The sequence below is a fragment of the Carcharhinus amblyrhynchos genome, chromosome 20, assembly GCF_965287045.1.
Source record: "Carcharhinus amblyrhynchos chromosome 20, sCarAmb.v2.hapA, whole genome shotgun sequence".
In the NCBI taxonomy this organism is placed as follows: Eukaryota; Metazoa; Chordata; class Chondrichthyes; order Carcharhiniformes; family Carcharhinidae; genus Carcharhinus; species Carcharhinus amblyrhynchos.
Genome location: NC_137343.1, coordinates 4,822,835 through 4,848,594, shown reverse-complemented (window position 1 = coordinate 4,848,594; position 25,760 = coordinate 4,822,835). Strand labels below are relative to the sequence as shown.

General features: G+C 46.1%; 1 protein-coding gene across 1 annotated transcript in view; it reads right to left on the bottom strand.

The window, feature by feature from the left end:
* The window catches only part of galnt9 (polypeptide N-acetylgalactosaminyltransferase 9), a 268,692-nt gene extending 244,248 nt beyond the window's left edge, over positions 1-24,444 (bottom strand). Inside the window, exon 1 of the mRNA XM_080208641.1 lies at positions 24,118-24,444. Within this exon, the coding sequence (XP_080064767.1) occupies positions 24,118-24,349 (232 nt within the window). The 5' untranslated portion in view covers positions 24,350-24,444. The remainder of the gene's footprint in view (positions 1-24,117) is intronic.
* Positions 24,445-25,760: the final 1,316 nt, after the last annotated feature.

Sequence of the window (25,760 nt, the reverse complement as noted above, 5' to 3'; positions counted from 1 at the left end):
TGTTGTTTGAAAAACAGAATAGCGCACAGGTAGTCGCCGGCAGCAGAACTTGCAGTGAGTGTTATTCCCGATAGCTTTTGATCCAATCAAACATATCGGAGTTGGAGAATGTGGAGTTCCTAATGATCCCGGAGACATTCGCTGAAGCTCTGATGTATGAGCAAATTTTAACAGTTCCATGTTTTATTCAGTGCCCAGGTTTGATCCCTAACCTGCTCTTCTTCAAAGTTTTACATTAGTTAATATGACCAACTCCCGATGGATGAACGGAGAAATGGTAAGGAAATGGTCAGGATATTTGGAGACAGGCGATTGGAATGACCGACTGGATAACGAGAACCCTGGCAGAATCCATCAGAAAAACACCGTCATGGGCTAATCCCCAGGAAGTGTTCGACAAAGCTGCCCTGCCTTAGGGAAAATCAATTTGCTCGGTAGCTCAGATTCATGGCTCGGAAAGAATGTGTTTCCATCTCAAACAGGACTAAGTTATAGTGTGATTTCCTGATGTTAAAAGGAACTGTTCCAAGAGAAGCAAAGATAGACATTCTCCTTCTTTGCCAATCTGAATATAGTTGGAAATACAAAAATGATTGCTGTTGCCAACCTCAAGTTTCCCTTCACAGATCCTTCCAGCGTCAATTTGTATTTATATAGCGCCGGTAATAAAAGTCCCAAGATGTTTGATAGGAGCGCTACAGATCGAGGGAGGGAACCCCTCGGTAGCTGAAGGCACAGCCACCAACACTGGGGATTAACATCAGACATGATCAAGAGGTGAGAATTAGAGGAGTCTGGAGATCTCAGAAGGTTGTGGGGTTGGAGAAAATTACAGAGATGTGGAGGCCACAGTGGCGATTTGTTAACAAGGAGAGACAGGGGAAATAATTGATAGACAGGGGAATTAAGGGTTAAGGGGAGAAAGGAGGAAAGTGGAACTGATCCACTTCAGATCAGCCATGATCTTATTGAATGGCGGGGCAGGCTCGAAGGGCTAGATGGCCTACTCCCGTTCCTATTTCTTATGTTCTTAGAGGAATTGATAAAATCAAGATGGCCAAGCGCCCGCGTGTTGAAGTTAAAATTTGTTTATCCGTGTCACAAGTAGGCCTACATTAACACTGGAGCAGCAAGCACAGGAGTGGCAGATGAATGGGGTTTGGTATGAGATAGAACATGGGCAACAGGGTTTGCAAAGATCTCAAGTTTGTAAAGGGGTAGGAAATGGAAGACCAATTCAAGATAGCACCAGGGTGTGGCAACTTCTTGCGGGCAGTCCCTGTATACCCTGTAATTCTTTTATTCTCATTCTATGCTTTTAAAACTGTGCTTTTATAAACTCTCTAATACAATATTAAGTTGATCTTTCTCTACACCTGAGCTATGGCTGTAACACTACATTCTACACTTTCTCTTTTCCTTCTCTCCTCTATACTCTATGAATGGTATGATTTGTATAGCGTACAAGAAACAACACTTTTCACTGTATCCCAAGACATGTTGACTTTTGAATGGACTTGCCTCAAATTAAGTTGATCTTTCTCTGCACCCTAGCTATGACTGTAACACTACATTCTGCACTCTCTCCTTTCCTTCTCAATGAATGGTATGCTTTGTCTGTATAGCGCATGAGAAACAATACTTTTCATTGTATATGAATACATGTGACAGTAATAAATCAAATCAAATCAGGGCTGCATTGGAATAGCCAAGCCTGTAAGTAATGAAAGAGATTTTCAGCAACAGTTAAGTGGAAGCAGTGGCAGATTCAGGTGATGTTACAGCCATTAGACCACAGCTCCGTTGACCTCAGGTAAGATTTTATAGTTTTGAGACGAGTGAGGTCATAAAATCCCACCCATCGACTCTGCACCAACTCTCTGAAAGAGCATCTTACCCAGGTTCTCTCCCTGTAACCCTGCACATTTACCAAGACTAATTCCCCTAATCTGTGCAAATTGGGACGCTAATCCACGCATCTTTGGAGTGTAGGAGGAAACTGGAGCACCCAGGGGAAACCAACGCAGACACGGGGAGAACATGCAAACTCCACACAAACAGTCATTCAAGGCCAGAATTGAACCTGGGCCCCTGGCGTGGTGAGGCAGCAGTGCTAACCACTGTGCCACCGTGGCGCCTATACTGTATACTTTATTAAACAATCCATCAACCTCTCCTGCCACCTTCATTGATTTATACACCCAGTTCCTTCAGCTCCTTTGCCCCTTCTAGAAACACACTCTTAATTTTACATTGTCTCGTCTCATTCCTTCTAACAAAATGAATCACTTCATACCCCTCTGTGTTAAGTTTCATCTGCCACTTGTCTATCCATTCCATTTAATTTCTCTATCCTTTCAAAGGTTTTACACTATCCAATTATGTTCACAATTCCAAGTTTCATACCATCCACAAATTGTGAAACTGCACTCTGTACACCAGGGTCTCAGTCCTGGCAATGTGGATTAGTCAGGCTGAGATAAATATTGGCTGGGACACCGGGGAAATCTCACCTGCTCTTTTCTAGGGATCCTTGATGACTACGTGAGAAGGCAGTCAGTGCCTTGGTTTAACATTTAACCAGAAAAACAATATCTCCAAAAGTCAGCACGAAGAAAGGCTCAAAAAAGTGGCACGGTGGCACAGTGGTTAGCGCTGCTGCCTCACAGTGCCAGGAACCAGGTTCAATTCCCGGCTTGAGTCACTGTCCGTGCACAGACTGCACGTTCTCCCCGTGTCTGTGTGGGTTTCCTCCGAGTGCTCCGGTTTCCTCCCACAGTCCAAAGATGTGTGGGTTAGGTGGATTGGCCATGCTAAATTGCCCCTTAGTATCAGAGGGAATAGCTCGGGTAAATGTATGGGGTTTCAGGGATAGGGCCTGGGTGGGATTATTAACTGCAGAGATCATACAAATTCAGAGCAGGAGTAGGCCACTCAGCCCATCAAGCCTGCTCCGCCATTCAGTAAGATCATGGCTGATTTTTTTTTAAAGTTTATTTATTAGTCACAAGTAGGCTTACATTCACACTGCAATGAAGTTACTATGAAAATCCCCTAGCCGTCACACTCCGGTGCCTGTTCGGGTACACTAAGGGGCAATTTAGCATGACCAACACACCTAACCAGCACATCTTTCAGATTGTGGGAGGAGACTGGAGCATCGGGAGGAAACCCACGCAGACACGGGGAGAACATGCAAACTCCACACAGACAGTGACCCGAGCTGGGAATCGAACCCAAGTCCCTGGCGCTGTAAGGCAGCAGTGCTAACCACTGTGCCACCACCCCCTCAATTGTTGTCGGTGCAGCCTCGATGGGCCGAATGGCCTCCTTCTGCACTGTAGGGATTCTATGATTCCCCCCGGAACTGGCAGGTAATGTTTGACAAGGGATAATGGACTCGGATCTCTGGAGAGACACTTGAATCCACAACTTTTTAACTCCAGCTGTGCCCCTGAGTGAAGATGGGCACCAATCGATGAGTCACCCAATGGTGAGTTGGCCGCGGGAAAGGATAGGTCAGAGGGGAGTGGAAGAGGAAGCAAGCCGAAATGACTGTACCCCTCGAATTCCCGAGCCATTATCACCACCATCCGCCTGCCTCCCTGCCACACCGGATACATTACTGCAACATTATCCTAACCTCAAAACGCGCGGCAGGCTGCTGATTTGAAACAGGCCACAGTCGGCACAGAACAAAGAATAACAAGTGCTTGTTAGTGTATTAAAGGGATTAATTCAATCTGACAGTTGTGTTACCGCTGAAATTCTGAAGCTTCTCTTGTCAGTGCAGGATGCAGTTAGGGCCACCTGATTGAGTTACGGCACTGTAACACTGTGTCACACCTTTATTATCTCACAGATATATTGATGCAAAACTGTTCCCACTGGGTCAGCCGATCCGGCAGATTTATAGGCTGGTTCCCGACTGACAACCTAACCTTGTATATTCTCAGCCAGGTTTTCAAGAGCTGCTTTGCTCAGAGATCTTTCGTATTAGCACACCACACACAGGTTTGATTTAATTTGATCAGATTTATTATTGTCACGTGTGTTGGTATATATTGGAAAGTATTGTCTCTTGCACGCTATGCAGACAAAGTATACCGTTCATAGAGAAAGAAATAAGAGAGTGCAGAATGTAGTGTTACAGTCATAGCTAGGGTGTGGAGAAAGATCAACTTAATGCAAGGTAGGTCCATTCAAAAGCCTGACAGCAGGAAGGAAGAAGCTGCTCTTGAGTCGGTTGGTACGTGATCTCAGACTTTTGTATCTTTTTCCTGATGGAAGAAGGTAGAAGAGAGAACGTCCGGGGTGCATGGGATCCTTAATTATGCTGGCTGTTTCCCTGAGGCAGCGGGAAGTGTAGACAGAGTCAATGGATGGGAAATTGGTTTGCGTAATGGGCTGGGTTTTGTTCATGACCCTTTGTAGTTCCTTGCGATCTTGGGCAGAGCAGGAGCCCATACCAAGCTGTGATACAACCAGAAAGAATGCTTTCTAGGGTGCAACTGTAAAATTCACAGCTGATATGCCAAACTTCTTCAGTCTTCTGAGAAAGTAGTGGGCTTTCTTAACTATAGTGTCAGCATGGGGGGACCAGGACAGGTTGTTGGTGATCTGGACATCTAAGAACGTAAAGCTCTCCACCATTTCTACTTCGTCCCCGTTGATGTAGACAGGAGCATGTTCTCCACTACGCTTCCTGATGTCAATGGCTATCTCCTTCGTTTTGTTGACAATGAGGGAGAGATTATTGTTGCTGCGCCAGATTCTCTCTCTCATTCCTCTACTCTGTCTCATCTTTGTTTGAGATCCGACCCACAATGGTGGTGTCAGCAAACTTGAAAATCGAGTTGGAGGGGAATTTGGCCACACATTTACTGAATTATGTGTACACACACACACACAGAGCAAAATTCAGTGTGTTGCACCCAAACTCATCCTCTGATTTCTGGTGACATTAACCAAATTAGGATTGTTTTCACCGGAGTTCAGACGAATGAGGGGGGAATCGCAGAGACTTATAAAATTCTAACAGAACTAGACAGGGTAGATGCAGGAAGGGTGTTCCCGATGGTGGGGAGTCCAGAACCAGGGGTCACAGTCTGAGGATTCAGGGTAGGCCATTTAGGATGGAAATGAGGAGACATTTCTTCACCCAAAAAATGGTGAGCCTGTGGAACTCATTACCACAGGAAGTAGTTGATGCCAAAACATTGAATGTATTCACGAGGCAGCTGGATATAGCACTTGGGGCGAATGGGATCAAAGATTATGGGGAGAAAGTAGAATTAGGTTATTGAGTTGGACGATCAGCCATATTGTGATGAATGGCAGAGCAGGCTTGAAGGACCGAATGGCCTCCTCCTGCTCCTATATTCTATGTTTCCATGTTTTGGTGTGAGTCCTATCAGACACCATGTTGGGGGGTAGGGGTGGGGGATCAGTATTAGCACACACACAGTGAGTGCCTACCAGAAGTGTGCAGAGCAGAAAGGTCGTGACACCAAGCTGTGCACCACTAACCTGACGGCAGGGTGGATGTTTTGGAGTTCAATATTCCAGCTAACAGCCCCTCCAAATCACACGGCTGATCACATGTCCAGTAACAGAAAGGACCCGAACCCTTTGTTCCAAACACCACCCCTCCCATTGGCGAAAACAGTTTCTCTCAAGTCCTTTCATCACTTCAATCTCTCCTTAATCCTCACATTCAAGGTATATAACCATTGTCTTGTGCATGCCATCCTCATAATTGAACCATGTTTTAAAATTCATTCATGGGAGGTGGGCATTGCTGGCTGGCCAGCATTTATTGCCCATCCCTAGTTGCCCTTGGAGGGCAGTTGAGGGTCAACCGCATTGCTGTGGCTCTGGAGTCACATGTAGGCCAGACCGGGTAAGGACGGCAGATTTCCTTCCCTAAAGGACATTTGTGAACCAGATGGGTTTTTCTGACAATTGACAATGGTTTCATGGTCATCAGTAGATTCTTAATTCCCAATTTTTTTAAAAAATTGAATTCAGAATCTACCATCTACCGTGGCGAGATTTGAACCCTAGTCCACAGATCATTAGCAGAGTTTCTGGATTAATAGTCTCTCAATAATACCCGGTTTGGGTCACTGTGTAGAGTCTGCATGTTCTCCCTGTGTCTGTGTGGGTTTCCTCCAGGTACTCTGGTTTCTCCCACTGTCTGAAAGATGTGCTGGTTAGGGTGCATTGGCCGTGCTAAATTCTCCCTCAGTGTACCCAAACAGGCACCGGAGTGTGGCAACCAGAGAATTTTCACAGTAACTTAGAGTTAAGTTTAAATGTATTTATTAGTGTCACAAATAAGGCTTCCATTAACACTGCAATGAAGTTACTGTGAAAATCCCCTAATTGTCACACGCTGACACCTGTTTGGGTACACTGAGGGAGAATTTCACATGGTGAGCTCACCGAACCAGCGTATCTTTCAGACTGTGGGGGGAAACCGGAGCACCTGGAGGAAACCCACGTAGACATGGGGAGAATGTGCAGATTTCACACAGACAATGGCCCAAGCCGGGAATCAAACCCAGGTCTCTGGTGGTGTGAGGCAGCAGTGCTAACCACTGTGCCACCGTGCTGCCCCTTCATTGCAGCGTTAATGTAAGCCTACTTGAGACACTAATAAATAAACTTTAACACCACTTGGCCATCACCTCTCCAGCAACGCTGCTGGAATTCCTCTGCGCTCCTCTTCCAACATCCCCCCCCCCAGTGTATCCACCTCCACCAGAACTGTACACCCTTCCTGAGATTTGGTTTTGGGAACTGAATGTAGTTTGCAAAATGGGATCCAAACAGAGGCCTGAACAGCCACAATACAGTTCCATCTCTCTGTACTTCAAAGCCCTTGAGATAAAGGCCAACATTCCATTCATCACTGCAAATGTTTTTCTTTGCACTTGTCAACAAGCTTTTAGTGAGTTTTTGTTTGCAAAAACCAAGTGTGGAATGAATAGCTGAATAATTAATATATCAGGGCCAAATAAAAGATTCAAAGGGTACAGGGTTTGAACGAGAGAATTGCCCAATATCAGAGTGGTTAAAGGGGTCTGAACCCAGGTTAATTAATTGTGAAATAAAAAGACAAATTGAACAGAAGAACAACAATGCAATGGATAAAGAGCAGACCATTCTGAGCACAGCTAAACAGGTTACAGGAAGGCAGTGATTGAGAGGTTAGAAGAAATGTTCAGATTAAACAGAAAGACACACAATAAGTCCAGGAATGAATAAAGACAACAATGGGAATTATAAAACAGCACATCAGAGAAATGGTGACAGATTAGAGAGACTGAGGCACTGAATGAAAGAAGGTGGCCTGTGAGCAGGAAAGGAAATAAATGAAAGGATAGTTAAAGGCATGGGGCCACTTGGAGATGGTTGGCAGCAACTGGTCGCTGAGGGAATGGAGCAGATACTTAATGAGGAAGGCAGTAGCATCATGTAGGAGGAGTGAGAGAGGGTGTGAACGAGCAGTACATGAAATGGAGAGATTAGAGGAATTTAGAGATGGAGTTTAATTTAGATAAATTAAATGTTCGGTCCAAAGATGTGCGGGTTAGGTTGATTGGCCAGGCTAAGAAATTGTCCCTTAGTGTCCAGGGATGCGAAGGTTAGAGGGATTAGTGGGTATAATATGCAGGGATATTGGGGTAGGGCCTGGGTGAGATTATGTTCAGTGCAGACTCGATGGGCTGAAGGACCTCTTTCTGCACTCTCGGGTTCTGTGATTCTATGAAATGCATAGTGATGCATTTTGGTAGATTGAACCAGGGCAGGACTTATTCAGTTAATGGTGGGGCACTGGGGAGAGTTACAGAACAAAGAGATCAAGGAGAACACGTTCATAGTTCCTTGAAAGTGGAGTTACAGGTGGACAAAGTGGTGAAGAAGGCATTCAGCATGCTTGGTTTTATTGGTCAGAACATTGAATACAGGAGTAGGGATGTCTTGTCGAAGTTGTACAAGACGTTGGTAAGGCCACACTTGGAATACTGTGTTCAGTCCAGGTCACCCTATTATAAAAGGATATTATTAAACTAGAAAGAGTGCAGAAAAGATTTTCTATGTTACTGGGACTTAATGGTTTTAGTTATAAGGAGAAGCTGGACAGACTGGGACTTTTTTCTCTAGAGCATAGGAGGCTGAGGGGTGATCTTATAGAGGTCCATAAAATAACAAGGGTCATAGATCAGCCAAATAGTCAATAGCTTTTCCCAAGGGTAGGGGGAGCCTAAAACTAAAGGTTTAAGGTGAGAGGGGAGAGATACAACAATGTCCAGAGGGGCAATTTTTTCACACTGAGGGTGGTGAGTGTCTGGAACAAGCTGCCAGAGGCAGTAGTAGAGGTGGGTACAATTTTACCTTTCAAAAAGTGTTCAGACAGTTACATGGGTAAGATGGATGTAGAGGGATATGGACCAAATATGGACAACTGGGACTAGCTTGGGGATTAAAAATAAATGGGGCATGGACAAGTTGGGCTGAAGGGCCTGTTTCCATGCTGTAAACCTCTATGACTCTAATTGGGGTTGTTCTCCTTAGAGCTATGGAACCATAGAAAAGTTGTGGTGCAACCATTCAGCCCATCATGTTGTTGCCAGCCCTAAAGGAAAACATGAAAAAAACTAGCTGTCCATTCTAATCCCATCTTCCAGCACCTGGCCCACAGCCTTAGCCTCTGTCAGATGCAGATACAGGAACTGTTTAAATGAGTTGGGGGTTTCTGTCAGGCAACAAATCCCAGACACACGCCACTCTCTGGGTGAAGAAGATTTTCCTCATGTCCCCTTTAATCGCGGAGGTCCAGTGGCGGTATCACGAGACTACGAATCCAAAAACCCAGCTAATGTTCTGGGGACCTGAGTTCAAATCCTGCCACAGCAGATGGAAGCATTTGAATTTAAAGAAAATATCTAGAATTAAGAATCTACTGATGACCATGAAACCATTGGCGATTGTCAGAAAAACCCATCTGACTCACTAATGTCCTTTAGGGAAGGAACATAGAACATAGAACATAGAACATTACAGCGCAGAACAGGCCCTTCGGCCCACGATGTTGCGCCGACCAGTTACAAAAACAATGACCCACTAGCCTATACCAATCCCTTTTCGTCCATAAACCTATCCAGAGATCTCTTAAACGCCCCCAAACTAGACGCATTTACAACTGCAGCAGGCAGGGCATTCCAATCCCTCACCACCCGCTGGGTAAAGAACCTACCCCTGACATCCGTCCTGTAGCTACCCCCCCTTAATTTAAAGCCATGCCCCCTCGTGCTAGCTTTCTCCATCCGAGGAAAAAGGCTATCACTATCCACCCTATCTAAACCTCTAATTATCTTATATGTTTCAATAAGATCCCCTCTTAGCCGCCTTCTTTCCAACGAAAACAACCCTAGATCCCTCAGTCTCTCCTCATAGGACCTCCCCACCATACCAGGCAACATCCTAGTAAACCTCCTCTGCACCCTCTCCAACGCCTCCACATCCTTCTTGTAATGCGGGGACCAGAACTGCACACAGTACTCCAAGTGCGGCCGCACTAGAGTAGTGTACAGTTGCAACATTACACTGCGACTCCTAAATTCAATCCCCCTACCAATAAACGCCAAGACACCGTACGCCTTCTTGACAACCTTATCTACTTGATTCCCAACTTTCAGGGATCTATGTACACACACACCTAGATCCCTCTGTTCATCCACACTATTCAAAGTCCTCCCATTAGCCCTATACTCGACACATCTGTTGCTCCTACCAAAGTGAATTACCTCACACTTCTCCGCATTAAATTCCATCCGCCACCTCTCGGCCCAGCTCTGCAACCTATCTAAGTCTCCCTGCAGACTATGACACCCTTCCTCATAATCTACCACACCTCCAACTTTGGTGTCATCAGCAAATTTACTAATCCACCCAACTATACCCTCATCCAGATCATTAATAAAAATTACAAACAACAGTGGCCCCAAAACAGATCCCTGAGGCACACCACTCGTAACTGCACTCCATGATGAATATTTACCATCCACCACCACCCTCTGTCTCCTATCTGATAGCCAATTCCTGATCCAACTTCCTAGATTACCCACAATCCCATACATCTGCATTTTCTGCAGAAGCCTACCATGGTGAACCTTATCGAACGCCTTACTAAAATCCATGTATACCACGTCAACTGCCTTACCCCCATCCACCTCTTTGGTCACCTTCTCAAAAAACTCAATAAGGTTAGTAAGGCACGACCTACCCGCTACAAAACCATGCTGACTATTTCTAATCAATTCATTACACTCCAAATAACTATAAATCCTATCCCTAATAATTTTTTCTAAAACCTTGCCCACAACAGAAGTAAGACTCACCGGTCTATAATTCCCGGCAAAGTCTCTGTTCCCCTTCTTAAACAATGGGACAACATTCGCTATCCTCCAATCCTCCGGGACTACACCAGAGACCAATGACGACCTGAAGATCTGAGCCAGAGGCTCTGCAATCACCTCTCTAGCCTCCCAGAGAATCCTAGGGTAGATATCTGCCGTCCTTATGTGGTCTGGCCTACATGTGACTCCAGAGCCACAGCGATGCGGTTGACTCTTAACTGCCCTCCAAGGGCAGCTTGGGATGGGCAATAAATGCTGGCCCAGCCAGTCCCATCAGTAAATAAAAAAAATCTATCTACTAATCAGCTTAAATCTGTGGCCTGGTATTTGACCTCTACTACAGGAAACAGAGCACCCCTCTCCACCCTATCCAGGCTCCACACAATTTAGTACACCTCAATTGGGTCACCCCTTAACCCCTTCTGTTCTAAGGAAAACAACCCTAGCCTATCCAACCTATCCCCATAGCTTGATTGCTACCCCTTCCACAGATATGCACTCCCTCTACCACCGATACACAGTGACAGCTACAAGATATATGGCAGAAACTCACCAAGGTTCTTTAGACTGCATCTCCCGCAAAGGATAGGAACAGCAGATCCTTGGAACACCGCCACCCAGAATATTCACAAAGGCAGCTCACCACCACCTTTTGAAGGGCAACTAGGGATGGGTAATAAATGTTGGTCTAACCAGCGACGCTCACATGAAGAAAGTTGCAATTTTCAAGCTCTGGCAACATTCTTGTAAATCTCCTCTACATTCTCTCCAGGGCAATGATATCCTTCCTGTAATGACCAGAACTGTACACAAAACTCCAGCTGTAGCCTAACCAGCGTTTTATACAGTTTCATCATTAAAGCTCTGCTTTTATATTGTATACCCCGTCCAATAAAGGAAAGCATTCCATGCACTTTCTTGACCACCTGGTCCACCTGTCCTGCCATCTTCAGAGACCTGTGGACACTCACTCTGGTCTCTCAATCCCTCTCAATATCCTTCCGTTTACTGCATACTCCCAAGCTTTGTTCGCTATCCCTAGATGTTTTACTTCACACTCTTCCAGGCTGAATCCCATTTGCCAAAAGGGGCAGGTTAAGGGGAGATTTAATAGAGACGTTCAAAGTCTTGTGGGTGAGGTGAGGCCAGATGTTAAGATAATCTGTGTGAAACCATTTCCATTAGCTGGAGGGTTAGTAAGTCAAAGACATAGATTTAAAATAATTAGCTAAAGAAAATCCAGAGGGGACTTTTACACAAAACCCTTTGATATAAACTGGAAGGTACTGCCTGAAAGGACGCTGGAAGCAGATTCAACAGTAACCTTCCAAAGGAACTTGGCTAAATGCCTGAAAAGGGAAACATCTCTGCAACAGGGATGAAGATTGGTCCTCCAGAACTTGCCGCGTACCTGACCAAGCTGTCCCAGTACAAAGACAACACTAACATCTATCTGGCAATGTAGAACATTGCCCTTGGATGTCCTGTACACTAAGATGTGGAGATGCCAGTGTTGGTCTGGGGTGGACAAGTTGAGAGGTCACACAACACCAGGTTATGGTCCAACAGGTTTATTTAAAGTCACTTGACAAAGGAGCAGTGCTCCAAAAGCTTGTGATTTCAAAAAAGTTAATTTATTTATTAGCCACAATAGGCTGACATGAACACTGCAATGAAGTTACTGTGACAATCTCCTAGTCTCCACGTTCCAGCGCCTGTTCGGGTACACTGAGGGAAAATTCGGCATGGCCAAAGCACCTAACCAGCACTTCTTTCAGACTGTGAAAGGAAACTGGAGTCCCTGGGAAAATCCCATGTGGGCATGGGGACAACGTGCAAACTCCACATTCATAGTGACCCAAGCTGGGAATCGAATCCAGGTCCCTTGCACTATGAGGCACCAGCGCTAACCACTGTGCCACCCAAATAAGCCTGGGTAAGACCTATCTCCCACTTCTATGCCTTTTTAGCTTTGACAAAGGGTCATCACTTCTCTCCTTACAAATGCTACCAGACCGGCTGAGATTTTCCAGCATTTTCTCTTTTGGTTTCAGATAAACCTATTGGACTGTAACCTGGCGTTGTGTGACCTCTCATCTTGTCCATAAGAAACAAGACAAATCAAATGTGGCCAATTACAACCCCATCAGTCTACTCTCAATCATCAGCAAAGTGATAGAAGATGTTATTGACAGCGTCATCAAGCTGTACTTATACAGCAATAACACGCTCACTGATATTCAGCTTGGGTTCCCTATAATCTCTTTCTGCATTTCTCCTCTGTGCTGTTTTATGATTCCTATTGCGGTTTTCTCTGTTCGTGTCTTTATCGTGAATCTGAATTTCTCTTGATCATTGTCACTGAATGTGGTAGACACAGTAAGAAGTCTCACAACACCAGGTTAAAGTCCAACAGTTTATTTGACAGTAAACCCCACAAGCTTTCGGGGTTTGCTTGGGGGTTTACTATCAAATAAACCTGTTGGACTTAAACCTGGTGTTGTGCGACTTCTTACTGTGTTTACCCAAGTCCAACACCGGCATCTCCACATCATGACTGAATGTTGTACTGAGAACCTGGTTAATGAAACATACAGTATCTGGGATTTATTAATTGGGGTACAGAGTACAACTTGTCTGAAACATTAGTTTGGCTTCAGCTGGGATATTGTGTCCAGGTCTGGGCATCACATTTTAGGGAGGATGTGATGGCATTGGAGAGAGTGCAGCAAAGATTCACCAGAATGGTTCCTGGAGAATAGGGTTAGGAGCCCTAGCAAAACTGAATATCAATGGGACTCAGGAGAAAATTTCTCCACTGGTTGGAGTCAAACCTAGCAGGAGGGACAAATGTGAGGTGATGCATTTCGGTAGATCCAATTCAGGTAGGAACCATAAGTGGCAGAACCATCAGGAACATAGACACACAGAGAAATCTGAGAGCACAGGTCCACAGATCCTTAAAAGTGGCAGCACAGGAGGAAAAGGTGGTGAAGAAAGCATAAGGCATGTTTGCCTTCATCAGATGGGGCATCGAGTATAACAGTTGGCAAATTATGTTACAGTTGTATAAAATGTTGGTTAGGCCACATTTGGAATACTGTGCCCAATTCTGGTCAACACACTACCAGAAGGACGTGGAGGTTTTGGAGAGAGTACAGAAAAGGTTTACCAGGATGTTGCCTGGTATGGAGGGTATTAGCTATGAGGAGAGATTGAATAAACTGGGATTGTTCTCCCTGGGAAGACATTAGCTGAGGAGCGACCTGATAGAAGTTTATATAATTGAGAGAGGTATAGATAGGGTGAACAGTTGGAAGCTTTCTCCCAGGACAGAAATGACAATTACAAGGGGCACAAGTTCAAGGTAAGGGGGAGAGAGGTTCAGTAGAGATGTGCAGGGGGGAGTTTTTTTACATAGAGGTTGGTGGGGGTGTCACAACCAAGTAAGGTGGTTGAGGCAGATTTGTTTGTGACATTTGAGACTTATCTGGATAGACACATGAACGGGGGGGAGGGATGAGAGGGATACAGGTCTAGATAGGACAGTGTGATCGGTGCAGGCTTGGAGGGCCAAAGGGCCTGTTCCTGTGCTGTACCCTTCTTTGCTCCTTGAAAGATGATTGTGGCAGCTGGAGGGCATTTGCCCACCTATTTATTGGGGGGGGGGGTGACCAATTCAGCCAATTAAAAGTTTCTTCCCAGTACCCTGATTCCCAGAATCAAAATACCTCCCTCCCCTCCCACTGCCGCACGCACAGGCCGCAGGGTGTGAAAGTGAAGCCACTTAATGGCACCGGAGGATCTGGGAAACCCCCCGCTCCCCCACCTAACAACAGCAGCATTGGCCTCCCCTGCAACCCCAGGCCCTGCCACTGGAGGTGCTCTCCACCTAAACACCAGGCTTGCTTGCTTAAACCTAGCAGAAACATGGAGTTGGCTGCCTCAGGACGGAGGCACCTTCCTGTAATCCTCACTGCTTCACCAGGCATTCCCTCCACCCGGGGGGGTGGGGTGGGGCGGGGGGAGGGGTACTGCTCATGCTCCTGTGTTGCCAACCCTCTGAGTAGGCCAGCAGAGTAGAGCTTCCATTAACCATGCTGAAGGTGACACAACGGCTAGCACTGATACCTCACAGCACCGGGGACCCGGGTTCGATTCCCATCTTGGGTCACTGTCTGTATGGAGTTTGCACGTTCTCCCCGTGACCGCGCGGGTTTCCTCCGGGTGCTCCTCCCACAGTTCAAAGATATGCGGGTTAGGTGTGGATTGGCCATGCCAAATTGACTCCAGTGGGAGGGGAGTAGGGCCTAGATTGTGGTTGCTGGAGACTCAATGGGCCAAATGGCCTCCTTCTGCACTGTAGGGATTTGATGATCCTATGCTTCTGATTGGATGGCAAGCCTGGCAGTAGCCAATCAAAAGGCTGCCTCCAGGAACATTGTTGCATGCCCGTTGCAGACTCACATCGGGTCCCAAATCGAAACTTACCCCCTTCCGAGAGACAGCCCCTATCATGGGTTCAACAGGGATAGTTGGCAGGAATCTCTATCTGGAAAGATCTGTTTGGTAACAGAAGTCTGGAGGAAAGTGTAGTGTATAAATAAAAGGAGTGTGATAAATGGATGCTTGATTTTCAGAAGGCATTTTGGTACTGTGCCAAATGGCAGTCTTTTTTTACAATAACAAAGGCTTGCAGCATTGGAGGGAATATGAATAGAATGGTTATCATGAGAGATGCTTTTCAACTTCCAGGAGGGAATACTCTCACTCCGAGTCCAGAGGTCACAGGTTTGAGTCACACTCCAGAACACTGAGCACAAAATCAAGGTTAAAACTCCCAGTGCCGTACTGAGAAAGTGCAGCGCTGTTGGAGGCGCTGTGTTTCAGATGAGACTGAGGACTTGTTGGTCCTTTTAGGTGGAGTGTAAAAGATCCACTGACGCTACTTCAAAGCAGAGCAGGAGAGATATCCCCCAGTGTCAATTCTTTTGACGAAACAATTAAACTAAATCAAATGAATTGAGGGACAAATTCAAAGGGGCGGCCCCCAAAAAGAAGGGAACCGCCCGAAAAAGACAAACAAAGAACAAAGAAAATTACAGCACAGGAACAGGCCCTTCGGCCCTCCAAGCCTGCACCGACCGTGCTGCCCAACTGAACTGAAACCCCCTACCCTTCCAGGGACCATATCCCTCTATTCCCATCCTATTCACGTACTTATCCAGATGTCCCTTAAAAGTCACTACCGTATCCGCTTCCACTACCTCACCCAGCAGTGAGTTTGAGGCACCCACCAGCCTCTGTGTAAAAAACATGCCTCGTACATCTCCTTTAAACCTTGCCCCTTGAACCTTAAATCTATGCCCCCTAGTAATTGACTCTTCCACTCTGAGAAAAAGCTTCTGACTATCCACTCTGTCCATGCCTCTCATTATCTTGTAGATTTCTATCACGTCACCCATCAGCCTCTGTCACTCCAGTGAGAACAAACCAAGTTTCTCCAACCTCTCCATGCCAGCCAACATCCTGATAAATCTTTTCTGTACCCTCTCCAAAGCCTCCACATCCTTCTGGAACTGTGGGGTGACCAGAATTGAACACTATATTCCAAATGTGGCCTAACTATAAAGCTGCAACATGACTTGCCAATTTTTAAACTCAATACCCTGGCCGATGAAGGCAAGCACGTCGTGTGCCTTCTTGACTGCCTTCTCCACCTGCGTTGCCACTTTCAGTGACCTGCGTACCTGGACACCCAGATCCTTCTGCCTATCGATACTCTTAAGGGTGCTGCCATTTACTGTATAAAAAGAAGTAGAAAGGAAATTTAAAGAATCAAAGTAATTAAAGGGGTCGATAATACACCCCAACCCCTGCGGTGTCTAACAGGCACGGAAGGTATCAACAGTGCCCTCGGACTCTGCATGCTTCCTCTCCAGGGACACCCAACCGCGAATATAGCCACAATAGAGGGCAGATAGTCAGGTCAGATGACCCCCTCAGTCACCCACTGTCTGGACATGTTTATGGCAAGTTTTGCCAGGCCCAGATGCAGGTTCACATGGAGGTCCTCCTCCTTCCCAGCCCCCTTCGCATCGGGCCCCTCCGGGGTCCTGGCCAATATTTATCCCACAGCCATACTCACTAAAGCAGGTAATCTGATGATCATTGCTCTGTTGTGTGTGGGAACTTGCTCTGCTCAAATTGGCTGCTGCAATTCCTACATTATAACAACAAGGCGACGAAGCGATGGCCTAGTGGTATTATCACTAGACCATTAATCCAGAAACTCAGCTAATGTTCTGGGGATCCGGGTTCGAATCCCACCACGGCAGATGGTGGAATTCAAATTATAGTGTGCCTGAATTATTACTGAAATATCTGGAATTAAGAATCTACTGATGACCATGAAACCATTGTCAATTGATGGAAAAACCCATCTGGTTCACTAATGTCCTTTAGGGAAGGAAATCTGCCGTCTTTACTTGGTCTGGCCTACATGTGACTCCAGAGCCACAGCAATGTGGTTGACTCTCAACTGCCCTCCAAGGGCAACTCGGGATGGGCAATAACTGCTGACCCAGCCAGCGACGCCCATGTCCCACAAATGAATTAAAAAAGTGTCACGAGTATATAATTGGCTGTTTTCTTTATTTATTCGTGGGATACGGGTGTCGCTGGTTGGCTAGTATTTATTGCCCAAGGACAGTTGAGAGGCAACCACATTGCTGTGACTCTTGAGTCACATGTAGGATGGACTGGGTAAGGATGGCAGATCTCCTTCCCTAAAGGACGTTAGTGAACCAGATGAGTTTTTCCAACAATTGACAATGATTGTGTGGTTATCAGTAGATTCTTAATTCCAGATATTTTCCATTGAGTTCAAATTCCATCATCTGCTGTGGTGGGATTCGAACCCAGGTCCCCAGAACATTAGCTGAGCTTCTGGATTAATAGTCTTGCCACATTACCACTTGGCCATTGCCTCCCTAAATATAAAGTGTTGTGTGATGTCCTGATGTTGTGGAATTCAGCCTTCCTTTCTTTGATTGCCAAGATCTTAGTATCGTGTTGAGATTGGTGTTAAGATCTCTTGTTTTTCATGGATATCAATGATCTGAGCCCCGATGGAAGAGGAATATTCAGTAATTGCATTGTGATAAATGTTAGCCTGACCAGTGATGCCGATATTCCAGAAAAGAATGTTAATAAAAAACTGACGCAATCTTCATGGAATTCAATGTAAGCCATTTCTGATAGACAAAAGCAAACTCTGACCATCTCCATCAATATTCTAACAGGACAAAGTCAAATTTGTCACATGGTTCATTCCAATTAAAATACAAAAATATAAAGTAAGCACTGGCTCTGAGTGTGCACGGCACCAATTCTGAATACTGATTTTACTATCAGGAAGCTTAGTTTTCCATCATTGATCTATAGATTAAAATGAGTCATTACGCTGTAAAAATATCACAGAGAAAACTTTGTGCTTATTTCTTCCGACTGAAGTAATGAAATATATCAGCAGCCGCCCACCTATAAATTTCTCTCATCAGCAACAACGCATTCTTAATTGGCTTCACAATATTGTTTCCACAACAGATAGACTCTGCAGACTTGGAGGGAGAGTCTGGTTCAAGGCCAACGGTTAGCTCATCGTTAGAAATTGTATATGGTGCAGCGTGTGATATAACACACTCTTATCCCTGGAAAACCCAGAATCATCTGATTACTGGCGAGAATTGCCACAGGAGATCTGCCAATAGTGTAGAGAATGCTGCAAAAATTGGTCTGATTGACAACATGACAGTACGCAAGTTCAGATATACTGCTTAGCTAACTCAGTTATCAATGCACTACTAATCACAATGTGTAGCAATTATCTCGTCAAGGGAATAGCTAGTTAAACATGTGGCATTGATTGTCCTGTTGTAAAGACAGCTCGCACAGTTGAGGGGGAGAGCTTCATGTAGGTTAGTAGCACTGAGGAAGTGCCTTACAATAAACCAGCCAGAACCTAAAGATCATTCTGGAGACATTCACTTATTGTGAGTAGGATCAGTGACTGGTACATGGAGAGATTGCGATTTGACTGGTACACGCAGGGATTGCGATTTGACTGGTACACGCAGGGATTGCGATTTGACTGGTACACGCAGGGATCGCGATTTGACTGGTACACGCAGGGATCGCGATTTGACTGGTACACGCAGGGATCGCGATTTGACTGGTACACGCAGGGATCGCGATTTGACTGGTACACGGAGAGATTGCGATTTGACTGGTACACGGAGAGATTGCGATTTGACTGGTACACGGAGAGATTGCGATTTGACTGGTACACGGAGGGATTGTGATTTGACTGGTACATGGAGAGATTGCGATTTGACTGGTACACGGAGAGATTGCGATTTGACTGGTACACGGAGAGATTGCAATTTGACTGGTACACGGAGAGATTGCGATTTGACTGGTACACGGAGAGATTGCGATTTGACTGGTACACGGAGAGATTGTGATTTGACTGGTACACGTAGAGATGTAGAGACTGCAATTTGTCTGAACCCTAATGTCAGCATCGAGCCTGATTATTTGGAACTTCTACAGAAATTTGTGGGAAGGGTTTACACAGTCCCTGGTAAATAACTACAATCAATAACATGTCAATATTCAAGCATATTGTAAAGCCCACAATTAGATTCCAGTTCAATAGTAATAAGATCTATTAAAACAGTTTAAACTAAGATGAATTTAAGGGAAAGCTGGATAATACAGGAGGGAGAAAGAATAGAAGGAGATGTTGAGAGGTGAGATGAAGAGGGGAGAAGGAGGCTTACATACAGCATACACACCAGCACGGACTAGATTTTTTTGCGATGTACATTCTAGGTCACTCCACCATCGACACAATCCATTTTACTCAAACTGATGGGTCAGCAAAGTACTCCTCAGAGAAACCACCCTTCACTAACACCCTCGATTTAATACACCCTTCGAGCAAATGCAAACTACAGTCCCAATGAACTCTCGAAACGAAAGGTGTTCAACTATTTCCTCCATCCATCACAAAGATAAATGAAATGATACTTCCAACAAAACGGAGATACTAACTTGGAGATACTAACTTGGGCGGAGGGGGGAGTTCGAGGGAAATTCGAGGGAAAGGGCATATTGAAGAGCAAGTTATTAAAAATACATGGCTTCAGCCTGCACAAGGAGTTTTCTTATTTTTATCCTGCGTGCCCTACTTCTCATTCCCACTAACATAATATTATTCCATTTGGATGTGCTACATAAGGACTAGGTAAAGTGTTGGCAAGCTGACAGATGCACGCTGGTGGAAATATTAACCTGAACACCAGTATTTTGATTTAGTACCCTCAGGTAGCAAAAACATTTTAAAACCCTTTATGTTTGTTTCAATTTACTTTGTTGCATTTTTTAAAATGTATTTATTCGTGTCACAAGTAAGGCTTACATTAACACTGCAATAAAGTGACTGTGAAAATCCCCACGTTGCCACACTCCGGTGGCTACACTGACGGAGAATTTAACACAGCCAATGCATCTAACCAGCAAGTTTTCCGGACTGTGTGAGGAAACCCACGCAGACACTGGGAGAATGTGCACACTCTGCACAGACAGTGACCCAAACCGGGAATCGAACCCAGGGTCCCTGTTGCTGTGAGGCAGCAATGCTAAACACTGTGCCACTCCAAGCAGGGATTTAAAAAAAACATACTTAAGTTACTTAATGGATAGTCTCATTGCTTCCCTTCTGATTTCCTATTTAAATGGACAATATTTGCACAGCACTTTATTCTATCATCAAGCATTGTTGGAGAACGTAGGCACAGAGTGAATTACTTTGAATGGCTTGTATTGGTGGGAAAGCAAAGCTGATACACAGCAAGATCCCAGAAAAAAAACAATGTGGTGTAGATCTGATTGTTGATGAGGTTTTTGTTAAGGGCAGTTGTCAGCTAGGATATCTGTGACTAAATGCAATGGAGTTGGAGTCTTCACTGTCCACACCAACAGATGGACGGATTCTGTTTACGTCACATCTGAAGTACAGGGAGGAAGAGATTTTGCCACAGGTGAGGGTGCCATGAAAACTCGTATGAACATCGCACTTCTAACATAGTAAAATACCCCAAGGTACCTGACAGGAGCACCAGCGAACAAAATTGGTCACCAAACAACATATTAGGGCAGGTGGCCAAAACCTGGCTCAGAGAGGTGGTTTGTATGCGGCTTGTTAAAAGAGGAGTGAGAGGTTTGGAGGTGGGGAGGAATTCTGGATGCCAACGGCTGCCAATGGTAGACTGATTAAAATCTGGGTTGTGTGTAAGAGGCCAGAATGACCGAGGCATAGATTTTCATTGGGTTATTGCGAGAGGAAGTCACGGAGAAAGGGAGAGTCGAGGTTTGATCTTTCTCTACACCCTAGCTATGACTCTAACGCTACATTCTGCACTCTCTCCTTTCCTTCTCTACGAATGGTATATTTTGTCTGTTGCCTTGCGCGTAAGAAACAATACTTTTCACTGTATACTAACACATGTGACAATAATAAATCAAATAATCGGGAAAAAGATACAAAAGTCTGAGGTCACGTATCAACTGACTCAAGAACAGCTTCTTCCCTGCTGCCATCAGACTCTTGAATGGACTTACCTTGCATTAAGTTGATCTTTCTCTACATTCTAGCTATGACTGTAACACTACATTCTGCACCCTCTCCTTTCCTTCTCTATGAATGGTATGCTTTGTCTGTATGGTGTGCAAGAAACATCACTTTTTACTGTATATTCATACATGTGACAATAATTAATCAAATCAAAAGTCCTGAAGGAAATTAAACACAATTTTGCAATTAAATGTTTAATTAATTATTATTGTCACAAGGAGGCTTACATTAACACTGCAATGAAGTTGCTGTGAAAATCCCCCAGGTGCCACACTCCAGCATCTGTTCAGATACACTGAGGGAGAATTTCACACGGCCAATGCACCCTAACCAGCACATCTTTCAGACTGTGGGAGGAAACTGTGGGCAGCACCCATAGGAAACCCACACAGACACAGGGAGAATGTGCAGACTCCACACAGACAGTCACCCAAGTCAGGAATCGAACCTGGGTCTCTGGTGCTGTGAGGCAGTAGGGCTAACCATTGTGTCACCATGCCACAAGGTATATATAACCGGAGCAGGTGCCAGTGCAGGGTCAGCAATTGCAGGGTTTGGGAGTCGGGGGCAGGGTGAGGCATTGGAGCTGTTTGAAGTGGAATTAAACCCACACTTGGTCTTAGTGCTGCCGAGAGGCGGCTCCTGATTATTAGGAAGTACAAGATTAAGTAACATGAGAGTTCACACCAAAAATGTTTAGTCCAGACATCTCTCAGCATCAGTTAAGCTGAGATTCTAAAATTAAATATGGTAATCACGGCACTGTAAAACTTTTAAACATGCAATACCCAACTTAAAGTTAACAGATATCTGAAAGTAGGCTGTAAGAATGACAAAAGCATTAAGGAAAGAGAATCATAGAATCTTACAGTGCAGCAGGAGGCCATTCAGCCCATCATGTCCGTACCGACCACAATCCTACCCAGGTCCTACCCCCATACATTTATCCTACTAACCCCCCTGACAGTAAGAGGCAATTTAGCATGGCCAATCCACCCACCCCGCACATCTTTGCACTGTGGGAGGAAACTGGAGCCCCCGGCGGAAACCCACTCAGACACGGGGAGAATGTGTGTGGAGTCTGCACAGGCAGTGACCCGAGGCTGGAATTGAACCCGGGTCCCTGGCGCTGTGAGGCAGCACTGTGCCACCGTGCTGCCAAGCTGAGCACAACGCAGAGGGAGGCCATTCAGCCCATTGAGTCTGCACTGACTCTCTCCTGTGCATTTAGGAGCACGTTAAACGCCCAACTGCCCAAAATTAAAGCACCTGATTTCAAAAAGAGAAAGGCTTTGCCCGCTTTGAGTAATATACTCCTGCTTCCAAAGCAATCTCAGACACCGCAGCAATTGTGGGATGCACTGATTAAAATCATTGTGTCTCACTGCCCTTGTCATCATTTTGTACCAGCGTTGACTCCCAGTGTGACTCCCGTGTCAATGCTGGAAGTTCTCTGGTATCAGAGGTGGCAAATTGTGTTTTCAAATTCCACTCCACTCAGTTGGGCACAGTAACGCAGACTGGCACTGAGGTCACCGTCCCACTAGACATCTGAGCCCCCCACCCCCCATGGCCCCCAAGGGGAGTCAGACTGTGCTGGGGGGGAGGTGGGGGGGGGGAGTTTGCCCTCTGTGTCCTGGCCAGTGTTCACTCCTCGCATCATCATCACTTCAAACAAAATGACGACCTGGCTCATGATCTCTTGGCCATTGCTGGGGTCTTGCTGTGCGCAAACCGGCTGCTACCCAACACAGAAGTTACTTTAAAGCACCCACCCACCCCTCCCTCCTTGGGATGTTTTGAAATGGTGACAGGAGCCACAGAAATGCAAATGCTGTCTAATCATGTACAAACCGGTTAGCCCCCAAGCAAAATAGAACTGGTGAAATGGCTGTTCATAGAATCCCCACGGCATAAAAGGAGGCCATTCAGCCCATCAAGTCTACACTGACTCCCACATGCAGAATGCCTGACAGAGGATACTGATGTAGACCATAGAATGGAATCAAACATAGAGTCCCTACAGTGCAGGAGGAGGCTATTCAGCCCATCAAGTCTGCACCGACCACAATCCCATCTGGGCCCTATCCCCATGACCCCACATATTTAGCCTGCTAATCCTCCTGATACAATGTCAACTTAACATGACCAATCCACCTAACCCACACACCTTTGCACTGTGGAAGAAAACTGGAGCACCCTGAGGAAACCCATGCAGACACGGGGAGAATGTGTAGACTCCACACACAGCAGTGACCTGAGGCAGGAATTGAACCCGGGTCCTTGGCACTGAGGCAGCAGTGATAACCACGGTGCCGCCCATGTAACACAGTGCCAATCTGTCAGGTGGTACGGGGAGGGAGGGAGACAATTAGAGAGCCCACCGACATAACAATTGAAACTAAAATACACTCACACACACACACTCGCGCACACTCTCTCTCTCACACACACACACACACTCTCTCTCTCACACACATTCACTGACACACACACAGACACAGACACACACACACTCTCACACACACAGAATCTCTCACACAAGCACTCACACACAGAATCTCTCTCACACACACACTCACACAAGCACTCACACACACAGACACACACACACAGAATCTCTCACACACACACACACAGAATCTCTCTCTCACACACACACAGAATCTCTCTCACACACACACAGAATCTCTCACACACACACACAGAATCTCTCACACACACACACAGAATCTCTCTCACACACACATACACACACACACAGACACACACATACAGAATCTCTCACACACATACATACACTCACACAAGCACACACACTCACTCACACACACAGACACACACTCGCACACAAGACCTCTTTCCTTCCCCCAGGTGCTGCCAGTGATACTGGAGTGAGCAAGGGGGGTGGGGGGGGGGGTGTGTGTGGGGGAGGGGGGGGGGAGTCACTGAACAGAAGAAGCTGAGAATTGCTGAGGGTTTTTTCTTTACCATTGAGCTGGTTGTAAACCACCTCCTCCAGATGTTGCAGTCGCTGCAGGATGTTCTGTCTGTCTTCCAGGAGCTGCTCCCTGCCACTCCGGCCCCTCACCCTGCGCTCCGACAGCTGCACCAGCTCCCCCGAGCGATCGGAAATCCGACAGTAGACGGAAAACAGGACAATCCCCAGGAAGACAAAGATGTTGACGGTCAGCAAAGTTTTGATTCTTCTTGCCGGAGCCATGTGACTGCAGAGGGTGCAGGCGAGGGGGGCACATCTGGGCTTCCCAATGCTACTATCTTGGAGTGGGGGGGGGGTGGGGGTGTGGGCTCAGTGAAGGGTTAACAGGAGAGAGGGAGAGACAGCCTCAACTATCAAGACACAGGGAGAGTGAGGGGGAGAGGAGGTGGGGAGAAAGGTTTAACTTCAACTACCTAGACATACACACAGAGTGGGGAAGGGGGGGGGGAGAAGGGGAGGGATTCAGCCTTCACCCATCCATAAACACACACACACACACACACAGAGTGGGGAGAGAGGGTGGGGGAGAGAGATTCAACGTTACCCCAGGCACACACACACACACACACACACAGAGTGGGGGGAGAGGGTGGGGGAGAGAGATTCAACCTTACCCCAGGCACACACACACACACACAGAGTAGGGGGAGAGAGATTCAACCTTACCCCAGGCACACACAGAGTGGGGAGAGAGGGTGGGGGAGAGAGATTCAGCCTTTAGCCAGGCACACACACACACAAACGCAGATACACACACACAGTGGGAAGAGAGGAGGGCAAAATGAGAATGAATAGAAGGATAAAAGTGCTCAGAGCTCCTTGGTAGTCAGTGCTGCAGGAATTGTTCCCAGGCAGTGTCTCCGGCTCCTGCGACTAGGGGCTGTATTTAACTCTCATCACTGACGGGTTGTCTTTCTGTGCAGGAGGTGAGAGAAAGAGAGAGTGGTCAGCTTGGGTGGGTGGGGGGGATGCGCTCTGCAGCCGCAGCCTCTCTCTGTGTGTGTGTGTCTCTCTCTCTCTCTGTGTCCTCTCTCCTCTCAGTACACCCCAGCTCCGTGAGCTCCTCCAATCTGATGGCAAGGGGGTTGGTGGTGGTGATGGGGGGGGGGGAATGGATGGAGAGAAAGAAGCAAGGCTGGATTACAGTGACGTAAAGACTCTCCTATCTGCCCTTAAAGCTACAACAGAGAGGCAGCAAAACTTCCCATTGCTCACATCAACAGAAAGCTGCCTTATCCACGGGAACATTTACCAATGCAAAATAAAATAGCTGGCCCCACGCCACAATGCCACACTGCAGTTGTATTCATTTGTTTAGGAAGCATTTTATTTCTGAACTCTAATTCTTTTCTAGGCTGTGGGGAGGTAATTGTCCCTTGAGAAGAAACAAAGAAACATAGAAATGAGGACAGGAGGAGGCCACTCAGTCTTTTGAACCTGTTCCATCATTCATTATAATCATGGCGGATCATCCAACTCAGTACCCTGATCCCACCATCCACATATCCTTCAATCCCCTTCGCCCCGAGTGCTATATCTAACTGCTTCTTAAAAACATACAAATGTTTTGGCCTCAACTGCTTTCCTTGGTAGTGAATTCCACAGACTGACCACTCTCTGGGTGAAGAAATTT